General features: G+C 38.7%; 1 protein-coding gene across 1 annotated transcript; it reads right to left on the bottom strand.

Moving 5' to 3' along the window:
• Window positions 1-39: 39 nt before the first annotated feature.
• LOC133976555 (carboxy-terminal domain RNA polymerase II polypeptide A small phosphatase 1-like) lies at window positions 40-12,816 on the bottom strand. Its single transcript, XM_062414777.1, has 7 exons — window positions 12,415-12,816; window positions 5,423-5,571; window positions 5,133-5,234; window positions 4,637-4,693; window positions 3,930-4,022; window positions 3,566-3,751; window positions 40-3,231 (listed from the first exon to the last, which is right to left on the bottom strand). The coding sequence occupies exons 1-7, from the start codon at window positions 12,485-12,487 to the stop codon at window positions 3,103-3,105; spliced, it is 789 nt and encodes a 262-aa protein (XP_062270761.1). The 5' UTR covers window positions 12,488-12,816; the 3' UTR covers window positions 40-3,102.
• Between the last annotated feature and the right edge of the window lie 432 nt (window positions 12,817-13,248).

Here is a 13,248-nt window from a genome sequence, read left to right as displayed (position 1 = left end):
GTTAAGGTTGTTTTGAAAAGACAAACAGAACTTCTTGGACCATCTTTCATTTAGCATTTATGGGGGGGAAATGGCATTATTACATACAGTCCATATATAATTTGGTATGATAAAAACAACAGTCAAAAATTAGGTTACATCTATGCAATCATGAGTACAGTAACATGAATATTCCATATATTAATGAAATTTGTTTGCTTTATTATTGTGCAAAACAAAATATACAAATCTACTGAATGTGTAAGAAGTACAGTATCAGCGAATGGGCCCCGTAGTGACACAACACTTATTTTATATGAGAGCAAATGACTGAACGTTCCTATAAATACTTCTCTTTGCCAATGAATTCCAGGTATCAGCATTAAATCTAATGGAAAGATCACATGAGAATGGCTTACATGAAACATACATTTGAAACATTTACCCAGTTATGTGCCTACAACAGTAAGTTACTATCATTTTAGTAATTTGCTGGTGTTTCTGATCCATATATTACCTATTAATATGAGGTAACAAACCAGGTCTTGCATGAAAACTGCAAGAACAATGTTTTCCCCTTGTGGAAAACAACCTGTAATAAATATTGTATCAGAGGACTACTCCTGGGCAAAAAAAAGAAATAAATCAGTAATTATTTAGAAAAGGAACAGGCTAATTTGATTGACAATAATTTGTTAAACATAAACAAATAATGTAGCTAATAGCTCTTAATCTGCTCCATCTTGGTGAAGTCTCTTCAACAAGCCTGCTATCGAGGCTTTTAGTCAAATCCACTGTTTCATTCATCTGTGTCAACACATGGTATTGTCAACGCATACGAAGGAGATAATAAGAGTCTGAAAAGCCCTCTAGAGGCCCCACTGCTCCTTAACTGGACAAAAGAGGTTCGAATTGCTCCAGAAACTAAGCAACTAACGTCACTACATACTGTGGAGCGACAAAAAAACCCCCAAAAAAACACACTCCATGTGCAACACCCATCTGGTCTCTGTTTTAATCAAAGGAAAATTCCACCCTGAAATCACCTTGTTTGTTGGACAGTTGTTCATCATTTTCTGATAAACTCATACATCTGTTAGTTGTTTCTTGTTTCCTACACTGCCCAGCTTTGGTTGAACTAATATGGAAGTATGAATAGCAATTGCAATCCAAACTACATAGAAAGTCTTGTTGCTGCATTGCATTTTGGCCTATTTTCTACTACAGGGAACTTGACATTTGCCATTAATGTTTTAGATCTATTAAACTCCATTGTAGCTGCACAGGCATTATGGTAACATACAGTCACATCATGCCAGAAGACCAAATAACAAAAATGACCCAGAAATGAAAGATACACCAACAATGGCTGTTTATTAAGAGTGTGAAAGTGTTTCAGGGTGGATTTCTCCTTTAAATCTGGACTGAATTAAACCACTTTGTGTTTCTTAAAAAAGGTGCGCACCAGGCACCACACCTCACATATCCTTAAGTCCTTGAGTCCCACTTTTATTACGAAATCCTGAAATTGTTTCCAGCCTATGTGTACCGCTTCAGAGCAAAAAGAAAAGAGTGTACTTTGAAGCTTATGAGAACCAAACGGTCACTTTTTCTTTTCTTTTTTGCACCATACAACTTTCATTGGCCATTCATGTGCATTCTGTAAATTATGTGAGAAATTCAAGTTTTGCCTGTGGCTTTAAAACAAGGAAACAGAAGTTTTAATGCAACATTAACACAACACTGACCAATTCCCCAGGCGGTTCTAGAAGTTAATTCTGGTCCTCTCGTCTCTGGCATCAACTATTAATTTCATCTGTTGACGCACAAGTATATTGCATTCTGGCTGTCCGTCAGGTATTTACACCACCTTTGGAAATCCACATCCACTAAGCATAGCAGCTGCTCTTTCACGGTCATGTGCAGATGTTCGGTATTCGTAGTGTCAGATTTTTATGGAAATACTGCGGTCACTTGTGTCAGGGACACTTTGCTGAGAGCTCATCATTTTTGGTATGTCTACCATTAGAAATCAAATTTTCTCTTAAAGGGATTTGACTGATTAACACTGACTTTCACATTGATTTGATGTTCTCACAGATGAAAAAGCTGTTTTGTTTCCTGCTCAAAGAGAACTCAATTCATTTTCTCCCTAAACACCTACAAATGAGTGGATTTTAAAACCCAGAATATTGAGTGGTATTTATTATGCAATTCATACTGGTTTTAGTAGACAAATTGTGCTAAAATCTATTTCTAAGCTGCAGTGAAAGGGTGGACTGTACAATAGATTAATGTAAAGTGCTGTCCAATCATACTGTTTCACTATTAATCAATCAAACAACTCAGGGATTGAACAAGAAACTTTTTTTTCTTTATCAGACTATCCGTAACACTGTCATCATTATCCAGAAGGTGATCGCATCGCTCTAAAAACTCTAAAATGACTCCAGAGGATCACACGCTCATGACTGCAGACAAATAGTGTGATGATCGGCAACACGAGGGTTTGTGACGGAAATAATGCTATTCCAAAAATGTCTAAAAAGGTGTCTACAGTAGGCTACGTATAGATCCACTGCTCTTCAATGACTGAAGTTTATTTGCACGTAAACCTTTCCAAAAATTTCCTTACCACTTGAATCCTGCTTACCAAATCCTGCATTGGGTTTCGCAGGATCAGACAGTTCAATCCATGACAGAATATGTCCAGTACCCAGTTTGTGTCCAGAGGATTCATGACTACAGACCTCTGCTGCAAGTTCAGTGACACCGCAGAAACATCCGCTCGTTCACTCGTTCATTCACATCAGCTGGTTCACGGTAGGCTGATAAGGGAGGGAAAGTTACATGGCAATTTTCAGGCAGTTTTCTGGTTGACCAGGAGGTGGCAGTGATGAGGCCGTAAAGACTCCTAAAATGTGATCTTGTTTTGATACTGTGGAGCTGACGGCTCTGTCAGCTGCGAAGCAGTCTGTGTTCCGGTGGGCAGTGAAAGCTGGAGCTGGTGCTGGAGCCTCGCTGGTGTGTGTGTGTGTGTGTGTGTGTGTGTGTGTGTGTGTGTGTATTTTTCTGTTTTGTACGCCGATTTTGTTCAGAAGTGAGATGAAAAGTCGAACACTGTTAGCTTGCGGTCCCTTGGTGCTTGAGGACTGTGTAGACGTTATCCACTTTGCTCAGCCTCTCGAAAAACGGGATGAGGTCCAGCAGCTCGGTGTCGGACATGTCGTCGAACCACGAGGCTACAGGGACCTGGAAGGAAACACACAAACTATGAGCAAAAACACAGGATGGATGTGGTTAAATTCAACTTAACAATGTTGATATTTAGCCCTTTCTGTTTCTCATTGTAATCATTTACTGGATTTGACAACAAAGTATGGAGAGAGTAATGAAGAAGAAAACAGGAGGTTGTATCATTTGTATCATCAGGATGTTGGGACACTTTACCACCTCATATAATAAGAGGTTTTTAAAGTCAAATCTGCTCTAAAATAATAATTAAAAAGTTCCTGTATTGAAAGGAACCTTCTTGCTGTTACACCCATGATGACTCAGGTGATGTGCGTTGCCCAGCGATACTCACTGCGTTGTCAGGATGGAAGATGTAGGAGGCCGGGGAGTTGTCCACGATGATGACTTTGTTTAGGTCCCGACCCAGGCGACTCAGGTCCTTGACGTAATTTCCTCGGTGGAACACGCAGGACTCCCGGAAGAGGCGACAGCGGAAAGCACCCCACTTGTCAAGGAGATCAGAGACGGGGTCTGCATACTGCACAAAAAAAAAACTGTTAAGTTACAGATAACTGAAAATGGGCAGACACATAAATCATATCATATCATGTTATATACAACTGATATATTCCAATAATACTGCTGCTCTGCTATCATTCGCTGTTGCAATGACTCTTGTAGAGTTTGCAGCTGGCTATAGTGCAGAAATGTCTCACCTTGGCTAAACTGGCAGTGAACAGAACACACTCAAACAGTTCTCCCATCCTCTTCAGGAACTCGTCGACGTGGGGCCGCTTCAGGACATACACCTGGAATACATAAGGATCTTTAAACCAGTATTACATTTTAAAATACAACATGTTTCTACAAACCATAACTGCCTAAGGACCTAGGACGTTTTCTCTTGGTGTTCAATGTGAGATTTATTATTATGCTGTGCCATATAAATCTAACATTAAAGTTTTATGTCCACATTTGAGTTTTCTTATACATTCATTACAATTCCATGCCTTATGGACTTGCACAGGAAGCTAAATATAAAGATGGAGATCACTGACACACAAATATTTGGCTCCACATGTGAAAACCAGTGTTGTTTCCTCAATGTTCCTCCTCTATGTTTTCTTCTTTCTGCAGCATCGGCGGCTGAGGGCAGCGTTCCTGAACCAAGTCATCCGGAATAGGCTGTGCTTGTCTGAACAAACCTATCCTGGATTACTTGAATCAGGCCCAGACCCACGGTATGTTATCCATCTTCAAATCCCTTAAACGCTGGCAGCACTTCCCGTACTGAGCAATTTAAATCCGACTGCACCGCTTGGACAGTGTGGGGCTGTCTCATTAGAGGACAGCAGACGACAACAAGTTACAAAATGAGCATTTTTGCAGAGTTTATGTAGCGGGAGTGTGGTGCCAACAATACCTGGTGTAGTGTTCCATCTATTTCCACAGGAATGATGAAATCTGCATTGTTCACAGGCTGTGGGAAAGACAGAAAAAAAACATATGGATATTTCAAGCTATAAACACTGGAGAAGAAATACAACTCTGTCTTTTACCAACTATAAAATGAGAGATTGTGTTATTATTGCAGGACAGATGCAGGTAGAGACAAACAGTCGCCAGTGTGTGTACAAGGAGGAGCGACTATGTTTATTTGGTTTTAAAAAAACAGCTAGTTTGGGTTTGGCATTTACCAGCGATGACAGAAATGTCGCTTTCAAAGCCAACAACAACTAGATGGGGGGAAAATGTGTTTCTTAGTATTAAACATAACTATCTCTTGATGTAATGTGACCACAAAACAACAGCTGAAGTTCTTTTTAAAAAAAAGAAAAAACCCAAGTTGTATCTTAAAGTCCCTGCATCATGTAGGAAATGAAAGAAAAGGATTTAAAACACATGCAATGTTCTCTCACCTTAAAAGAACTGTGAACTAATGTCTCGTCCAGATCTATAACCACACAGATCTTTCCAGAGTCTTTTGACTTCGCTGGAGGCAGCAGTGGTTTCACCTGGATCTAAAAACACCACAAAGTTATTCACCCAAGTCTAGACACATCCAGCAATATGACAGTACAAAAACAACATTTGAAAGAAAGCAAAGAGTGTGACTTACAAGGAGTCCTGACCTCTCTAAACAGATCTTTATCTATCCTTTGCTGTCAAAACACAGCTAATAAATGCAGAGAGACAGACGTCAACACACCTTGGAGACGGTTCCGTTCTCTTCGACCAGCAGCGGGGCATTGTTGTTGACTGGCGGCTGCTCAGGCTGGTCCCGACAAAGGCAGCAGAAAAGGCTGGAGAAGAGACCTCCGCTCCTGGGCTTCTTAGAGGACAGAGAGGGCGAAGAACCTGCGGAGGAAGAGGAGGAGGTCACCAAATTAATATTAGTTCTTTGCAAAAACTTTTAATTAAAGCACTACCTACAAACAAGCCTGTAAAAGTGCTGCTTTGTCAACAAGGCTATTTACTTTTATTAATGCTGGGTTCAATGCATTCTCTCAACAGGAAATTAAACAGCTGTTTTGGTCAATCAATTAATCATTTAAATAAATTAAGCAAAACACTCTCTACTTCCACTCTCTCTATTGTCAGGATTTTCTGTTTTCTATCATTTAAAAGTGATAATCTATGACATCTGAAAAGTCCCTGTTAGAAATTATGATGTGTTTACCTCATTATTTGACACAAAATAAGTAAAAGCATAAATAAATGAATACTACAAAATGTAAGCACTTGCAACAATCAAACTATGTTTCAACTTCAAAACAGAAAAACAAAGTGTAACTGCATTTTAAGTATCATTCTTATTAAATGCCATCTAACTGAGGTCTGAGCAATTGTGTGAAAACAGTCAAAAGCACTTCCAGAAACTTTCCTCATACTTTTGTCATGTGCACAAACCCTCCTGGAGACACACGTGTCTGCCAGGAGCTCTTGCGTAACCGCCTCTCTGATGTCAGCAGCAAACAGACTCCACTAGCACCAATCAACACTCAGGACTATAACACTTGACTTTGAAAAGTGTTGCAGAGCAGGCATTATAAAAAAAAAAAAAAACATCATAAGCACATCATGAGTTCATTGTGGAATGCAGTGTGCCAATCAAAACTGGACAGATGTCATATGACCATTCATAGAGAGATGAAACTGTTTGGTAGTGTTTATGTATTTTCTTAGATATTTTATATTTACTATGTATTGAGCATTAGTTGTGCCTTATACTCACAACCACTGAAAACAATAGAAAACACCCTAAAAAATAGAAATGCATGAAGAGTGACAACACTTAAAATTACTTTCCTTCTTAGAAAAGTAAAACCTCAATACTATGCAAACGTTTCCTTCAGTTTAGTATCACTTGAGTACTATTACTCAACTTTTTAAGCCCGATAGTGTTGTGGAAGTTAAACAAAAATACTGACAATCATTTCCTTATTTTTTTTGTTTTAATCATCTAAAAGAACAGCTTGAGAGTGTATGAATTGAGTAAGAGCAGCTGGAGCCTCATATTTAAATTGTTCGCCCTCTGGCCACTCGATGTTGAGTGAGATTATATTTGACTGGAATTTTTTCTTGCAAAAGCTCCAAACTATTTCCTGCCAAATAGATCATGAGCTAGGGCTCGGCAATACATTGATTATTGTATCAATATCTTGTTAGAAGACTAGATATTGTCTTTGGATTTTGGATATCATAATATCCTGATATAGCAGAAGTGTTGCCTTTTCCTGGTTTTAAAGGCTGCATTACAGGAAAGTGATGATTATTTATCAATAATCACAATATTGACAGAGATATATGGTCAAACATATCGTCCAGCCTTATGATTAACCTGACAAACCTGGTGAATGAAGGCTTTCTCTCACACTCTTATCACTGAATGAGGAGTGGCTGTGCAGCTGTACCATAGCATAACAGGTAACGCTACTTCCTTTCACTTCTTTTGTTACGTTCTTAAACTATCAGTTGTGTTTTTTTTTATCAAATGCTACTGCTTGTAGAGCTAGAGTGCATGTGATAAACTCATGTTGTGCGACGAACACAAAGTCTCCAAAGACAAGAAATATGTCAGGCTGAATTTGAATGAAAATGATCAGAATATTTATAATGCAGAATATTTCTATTTAATAAAATGTTACACCCCCACACAAAAAACATGCGGAATATATGACATTGTGTGGAATAACATTATTTTTCCAACCTTAAAGCTACTTAAGCGGAAACAAAAGGGGAACACTAAATGTTAAGGGACTGCAAATAGAAGTGTAAGGAAAGTACAGTAGAAACCTTTTCAGCTGACTGGGACACTTGTGGTTTGGCATTTTAAAGGATGACCGTATAGAAGTGCAATGTTAGTTAAAATATATATATAAGTAGGTCAAGAGGAAAACCTGAGTAACCCAAATGACCTCTTGACTAAATATGTTTTAAGAAGCATGACCTGATTCGTCACGATTTTATCTCAGGAGGTGAAATGTCATCTTAAATCGTCATCTTTTTTTTAGAAATCAGGCTTTGGTTTAAGCTCCACCCCTCACTCTACCACAGTCATTGAGATGATTTGTTTGTAAAGCCAGAACTCGTCTCACATTAGACTTTGTTTCTGTCTCTTTATGCGCCATACTCCCCTCTCTCTCTCTCTCCGTCTGTCTGGACGTGACTGTGTTACCAACACACAAACCTCTGTTGTCCATCTCTCACGCCTCTTTCATTCCCTCTCCGCTATTCCCTCCTACTCCATTTGTGGATTCAAACCCCGTCTGACCCTCCGCTGGCCTCTGGCGCGCTCAGGCCAAAACAGGAAGAGGAAACAGACGGGTATCGATGGAGGAAGCTACTTGCCATAATGTTTCAGTGTAGCAGGAGTAGGCTTGTGATCCTCTTATTCATTCAGTTTTATGCAGGTTTATATTTCTATTCAGGTATTTGAGTGGCGTCAACCTTTTTTTTATGCATTTACAAATTCAGCCCGAACTCAAACCTGTAATTTGAGTTAAAGAAAAAATGGAGTCCAATTTCCCCCAAATGAAAAATTTACAGGACAAATTTGGAAAATGTGTCACATATCTGCAGTGAAATTAATCATAAAAAAACAGGTGCCGTTATTTACTCCTTGTTTTTTTGTGACTCCCTCTTGCCCTCGCTCACTCCCTTCACATCCTTATCATTTCAAACGTTCCCTCCCTTGTGTCCTCATGCTACCTCCCTCCAATCTCCACTTGTGTAAAACACAGAGCATGCATTTGCTTCATCTATAAAGAGAAGCATGATGAAGATTACAAGCATAGCGTGGACACCACTGTAGGCTACTGCAGGCTTTCAGTTAAAGAAATATCCCCCCTTAAAGCTCCCTAAACCTGAATCATCAAAAAAAAAGCACAAGGCTTGTTGCTGTGTCATCATAATAATGTCCTTTATTATACAGAAGGGGTGTTTTTTTGACATTTCCTTCTTCGTAGCCCCTTTCACAGGGTACTTTCCACACATTTCATTGCTATGCAGTTCAATGTTCAGGCCATTGTGTTGTTCTTCTTAAAATAGGCTCAGAAAACATACATTTAAAAAGGATAGCTTCACAATTATTCAAGTCTTAAAACAACAGTCAGGTGCCCATATGACCCTCGAGGCATGTTTTTCCTCTCTGTAATCATTCCTCCTGTTCATACTGGCTGTTAAAAGATCTCTGAATGTGCTGTCAATGTAAGCGATGGGGGCTAAAATCAACAGTGTGTCCACGCTTTTCTTTTGTGCAAAAAATGACATCTAAAAGTTTATCTGAAGCTTATTTAATGCTTCAATAATCTGCCTTAATCAAATTAAATGGATATCTTCCACAGTTGCAGTGTTTTTAGGAGAAGAAAAGTCCCCTCTTTGTGTCGATGCGGACAGTGTTTGTCTGTTCAGCTGCAGTGGAAGGATTGAAACAAGAAGAGGGAGTCACTAAAAAGACAGTAACTTTGAAATATGTCGAATAGATTTAATGATCAGCATGAACAGGAGGAATAAATACAGAGACAAAAAAATCTGCATCAGTTTTGAGGCATCTAATATTATCAAAAGGCTTCAAACTGTTGCATTCTTCTTCATGATCTAATCTCATTCAAATCAGTATAATCTGTATCGTGCATGCAAATACCTTTTACCTGCAGAAGTAGCACCTCATTTTACATTATTTAACAGCTTCAAATAAGCTGTTTGTTTATGTTTTGTAGAGTGATCAAGTCCACGATGAGCTCTACCTGAAGCTTTATTCATTCTTTGTTAATATAAGCAACAACACAACACACACATAAGCAAAAGGAAATAAACAGGCTTCCACTGGGCATGAGAAACAGAATCAGTGGGATTATAATCAGCATGCAAAGCAAACAAACCACAAGTAATCTCTGTGAATTAGTGAGTTTGTTTTCACATCACTGACAAAACCCCAAAAAACTTGAGGCAACACTGTCAAATTATGAACAACAGAAGATTTAATGCGGCTTAATCTGGACCAAAGCCTATTTTCCCCAAACGCCTTCTACCATTTGCCTACCTCAACATGTTATCTCCTGTCTCCAAACTTAACAATAATTCATCATTCAAAATTTTATCACCGCATGACATCAGTGTGGAATAATTAGCAGACCACGCACACTCCAGATAAGATAAGCTTTGTTTTGTCAGATCATCTTATCAGCCCGGGACCCATTTTTAAAGTTTCCTGTAAAAGACGCTTCCACTCTTCTTCTCGATCATTTCTGCCTCTCTGACAGCTGAGCTTTAGTCAGATTGTAAATTTGCCGATTTTCTGCAGCTGCTATGATTTCAAACATATGGAAACCACTAACAACACAAGACTGATCTTATTCCAAATGTCTTAAACATTACAGTTTGATCAATGCCGTATGGGTTTGACCCCGGTGTATCTGATGCTGCTATTGACTGAGCTGCCAATATATTTAAATGGGACTTCATAAATTACACATTTTGAGCCATTTGTGTGGAAAAGCCTCCGATGCAGCTGTTAAGAATTTCATGCGACAATAAAACCCTCCAATAAAATGCGGATTAATTAACTTTTTTGGATGCGTTAGTGAATCTTCCAAGTTAAAAAGAAACACGGCTTTAAAGTTAATAGGTAAAATGTGAAAAGGCAGGTTTGGTATAAGAGGAACCTTAGCGGATGATGTCTGATAAGAGTCTAATATCCGCCTGTTAGTCAGTCAGTCTGATAGATGAGAGTGCAGCAGCGCAGTCGCTTGAGGCCGAAGCAACAAATGATGAAGTGGCCTGGAAGCAAACAGCATTGTGCCGCTTTATTTATAGATCAGTGGGAAAATGACAAATGCAACACAACTAAAATGTTAGATTTGTTATAAGGTTAGTAATTTAGCATCCGCCCTAGCATATCTTATCATTTTTGAAAATGAAATAACCTTCTTATCTGAGTGTGGCAATGGTACACATTTAATGGTTTAAGCTTTTTTATTTTTTAAAAAGGGATTTTATATGAGCTATGATGTGCTTTAAATAGTGGTTACTCTGTACAGGAAAATACACACATATCAGTTTTAGTGATCTCCAATAACTCTGTCAGAGTATTGAGCAACACAGTCAAGTTGAGAAACACATACTGCATCAAAGATGGCCTTGCATGACACAACAATCATTTGCAGCCTTCGTTTTACAACTTTAGACTGTGATGCTGAGAGTATAACATTTAATTTTAAGTTTGATTTGCATGGCAATTTATACATACATATACATATACATATACATATATATATATATATATATATATATATATATATATAAACTGTCAGCTTTAAACCACAGAGCTGATGCTTATCGTACAGGTGCACCCAACTGAAAGCATTCATGTTCACTGTAAAGTTTGCTCAGGTGCTTTTACAGCTATTAAATCCACATTTTATTTCCTTACTGTCCAAAAGTAGAGCGATAGAGAGTCTGACTTGAGTGGAAACTGCAAAAACAAAACTGTTAAAATGCAACCTGGCCCTGCAGTGAAACTGAAACTAAAAAAAGTTGTCTTATGATTCGGTGAAACTAACAAACGACAGTGTTCATAATCAAAGAAATCTCTTTTAGGCAGAACAGAGTAAAAATGGAGGTTTGAGACTGTGCGGCTGCGTGTCACAGTGAATAAACATGTTCACAAAGTGTGCGGACACGGTTATGTAATAGATTAAGCTACTACACATTTACAAGGAGGCCGGTGCCTCCCATTTCAGCCACTGATCATCTTCTCACATGTAATCAAACATCCAAACTTGAACTACTGTATCTCTGCCTGTCTTAATAAAGTCTTTAACACCAGCCTCAGGTTAAATATCAACATTGTTTGTGTTGTTATGACAATGTGCAGGTCCAAAGTTGCAGCAGGCATGAAAAAAAGCAGGATTATGGCCTTCACGAGGTAGACAGGAGGCATGTTCTCTGGAATGATGACTGATAGTGAACAGATTATTCAGTAACCTACGTTTACTCTATGCGTGGGATCTCACTAGCTTGGTGGCAGTGCCAAAAAACAATCCTTATTACTGAACCTAGGAGTGATCAAGGTAGTGCTGCAGTGCGGAAACCTGCATTTCACAAGCACAGTCATGAAGAGATGTGGAGGGAAACTAGCAGCACTGTATATTTAAAATAACCAGTGTCAAAAATTATGACAGACATGAAGGGATCCAACTATTTTCACATTTTCACTATGAAACGTTTCAGCCATATATATTTATTTATGACCTTTTGCAAATATTATACATGCACTTCAGAATATTATACGTTTTTTTGCTTATTATAAATGACATCTGTTCAGCATTCTCTAAAGATGTAAAGTGGTGACTTTTACGCACCTTTCTGCTTTGATCCACACATTTTTAACTGTTTTAATTTAGTATTTATACGTCATTTCCTTTGCTTTCATCAGAGACTAAAGGGCCGCAGCCATAATTTATGCAGAAAAGAGACACTGTGACAGTTTTAGGGCCGTAACTTGTTTGTTGTTTACTTTACTCAGGGGAATATTTGCGTAACAGTGGCAGCTGTAATGTGCTGCTACACTAAATGAGATTACTATGTGTTTTTTTCCGGTTGACGACCGTGAGCTCTGACTCACAGTTTGTGCAGCAGAACTTTTTTTCTTTTGACATGAGCCCACAAATAAATGAAAAAGGAAATAAAAACACTTACCTCTCTCTCCTGAAGCTTTATTCCCCTCTTCATCCCGGCTGACTTGGGTGATTACTGAGGACGGATTGTCCATCACATCCAGGTCTGGTCCAGAGTGCTGACCTCACACTTTAAAGTTAGAGTTTGTTCTCCGACTCGGTGCTGCTGCATTAAACCAACGTAACATGCAGGGGGAAACTAAAAAGCTGAGACGCAACAAAGTTGCCTACAGCGCGCCCATTACGCGCACGGGTGGTGTCGTCCAGCTCGGATACGCGCTAAAGTTTGACGTCTGTAAAGTTAGAAAACATTTGTCAAGGAGTTGGCAACTTTGATTCAATATGGTGCTCAACTCCGCTCGCAATTTCAAGATACAAACATGGAGGTTTCAAGGCGTCCCATTTCACTTAAAGTGGCGCAGTAAGGGAATGGCTGCGTACAGTGCTTCCTCTTCTGGTGTCTACAAGTTTGACGATGATCCCTTGAAGTAGTCTGGGACAAAGTTACTAGAATCTTAGCTACACCGGTGTTACACCGTATTTGGTGACCCGTCAGATTTTGTGACCTGCAGCGTTGGAAGAATCCTTTACTTAAGTAAAAGTACGACACCACATACTCAAAAGTGATCACAAGGAAAGTTATTCTTCCTGCTTTGACTTTAGTAGTTGAAGTAAATTTAGCTGGAAATACTTCTATACTTTTACTTTATTTTAAATGCAAGATTTTTTTTTTTCTTTTAATGAAGAACTTTACCATTGTGGTATTGATACTTTTATTTAATTGAAGGATTCACAACACCGCAGGTCACGTAAACAGATGGGTCACCAAATGTGTTGTAACACCTCAAAAATACAC

Source organism: Scomber scombrus, chromosome 24 (genome assembly GCF_963691925.1).
Source record: "Scomber scombrus chromosome 24, fScoSco1.1, whole genome shotgun sequence".
Taxonomy (NCBI): domain Eukaryota; kingdom Metazoa; phylum Chordata; class Actinopteri; order Scombriformes; family Scombridae; genus Scomber; species Scomber scombrus.
The sequence above is the reverse complement of the archived record's forward strand: the minus strand, read 5'-3'. Positions and strand labels throughout refer to the sequence as shown.

Coding starts and splice junctions, on each gene's coding strand:
- LOC133976555 (XM_062414777.1), bottom strand. CDS start 12,487: ATGGACAATCCGTCCTCAGTAATCACCCAAGTCAGCCGGGATGAAGAG. Junction 5,235..5,422: donor AGAACGGAACCGTCTCCAAG/GTGTGTTGACGT, acceptor TGGTGTTTTTAG/ATCCAGGTGAAACCACTGCT. Junction 4,694..5,132: donor TAGTTCACAGTTCTTTTAAG/GTGAGAGAACAT, acceptor TCTTTCCCACAG/CCTGTGAACAATGCAGATTT.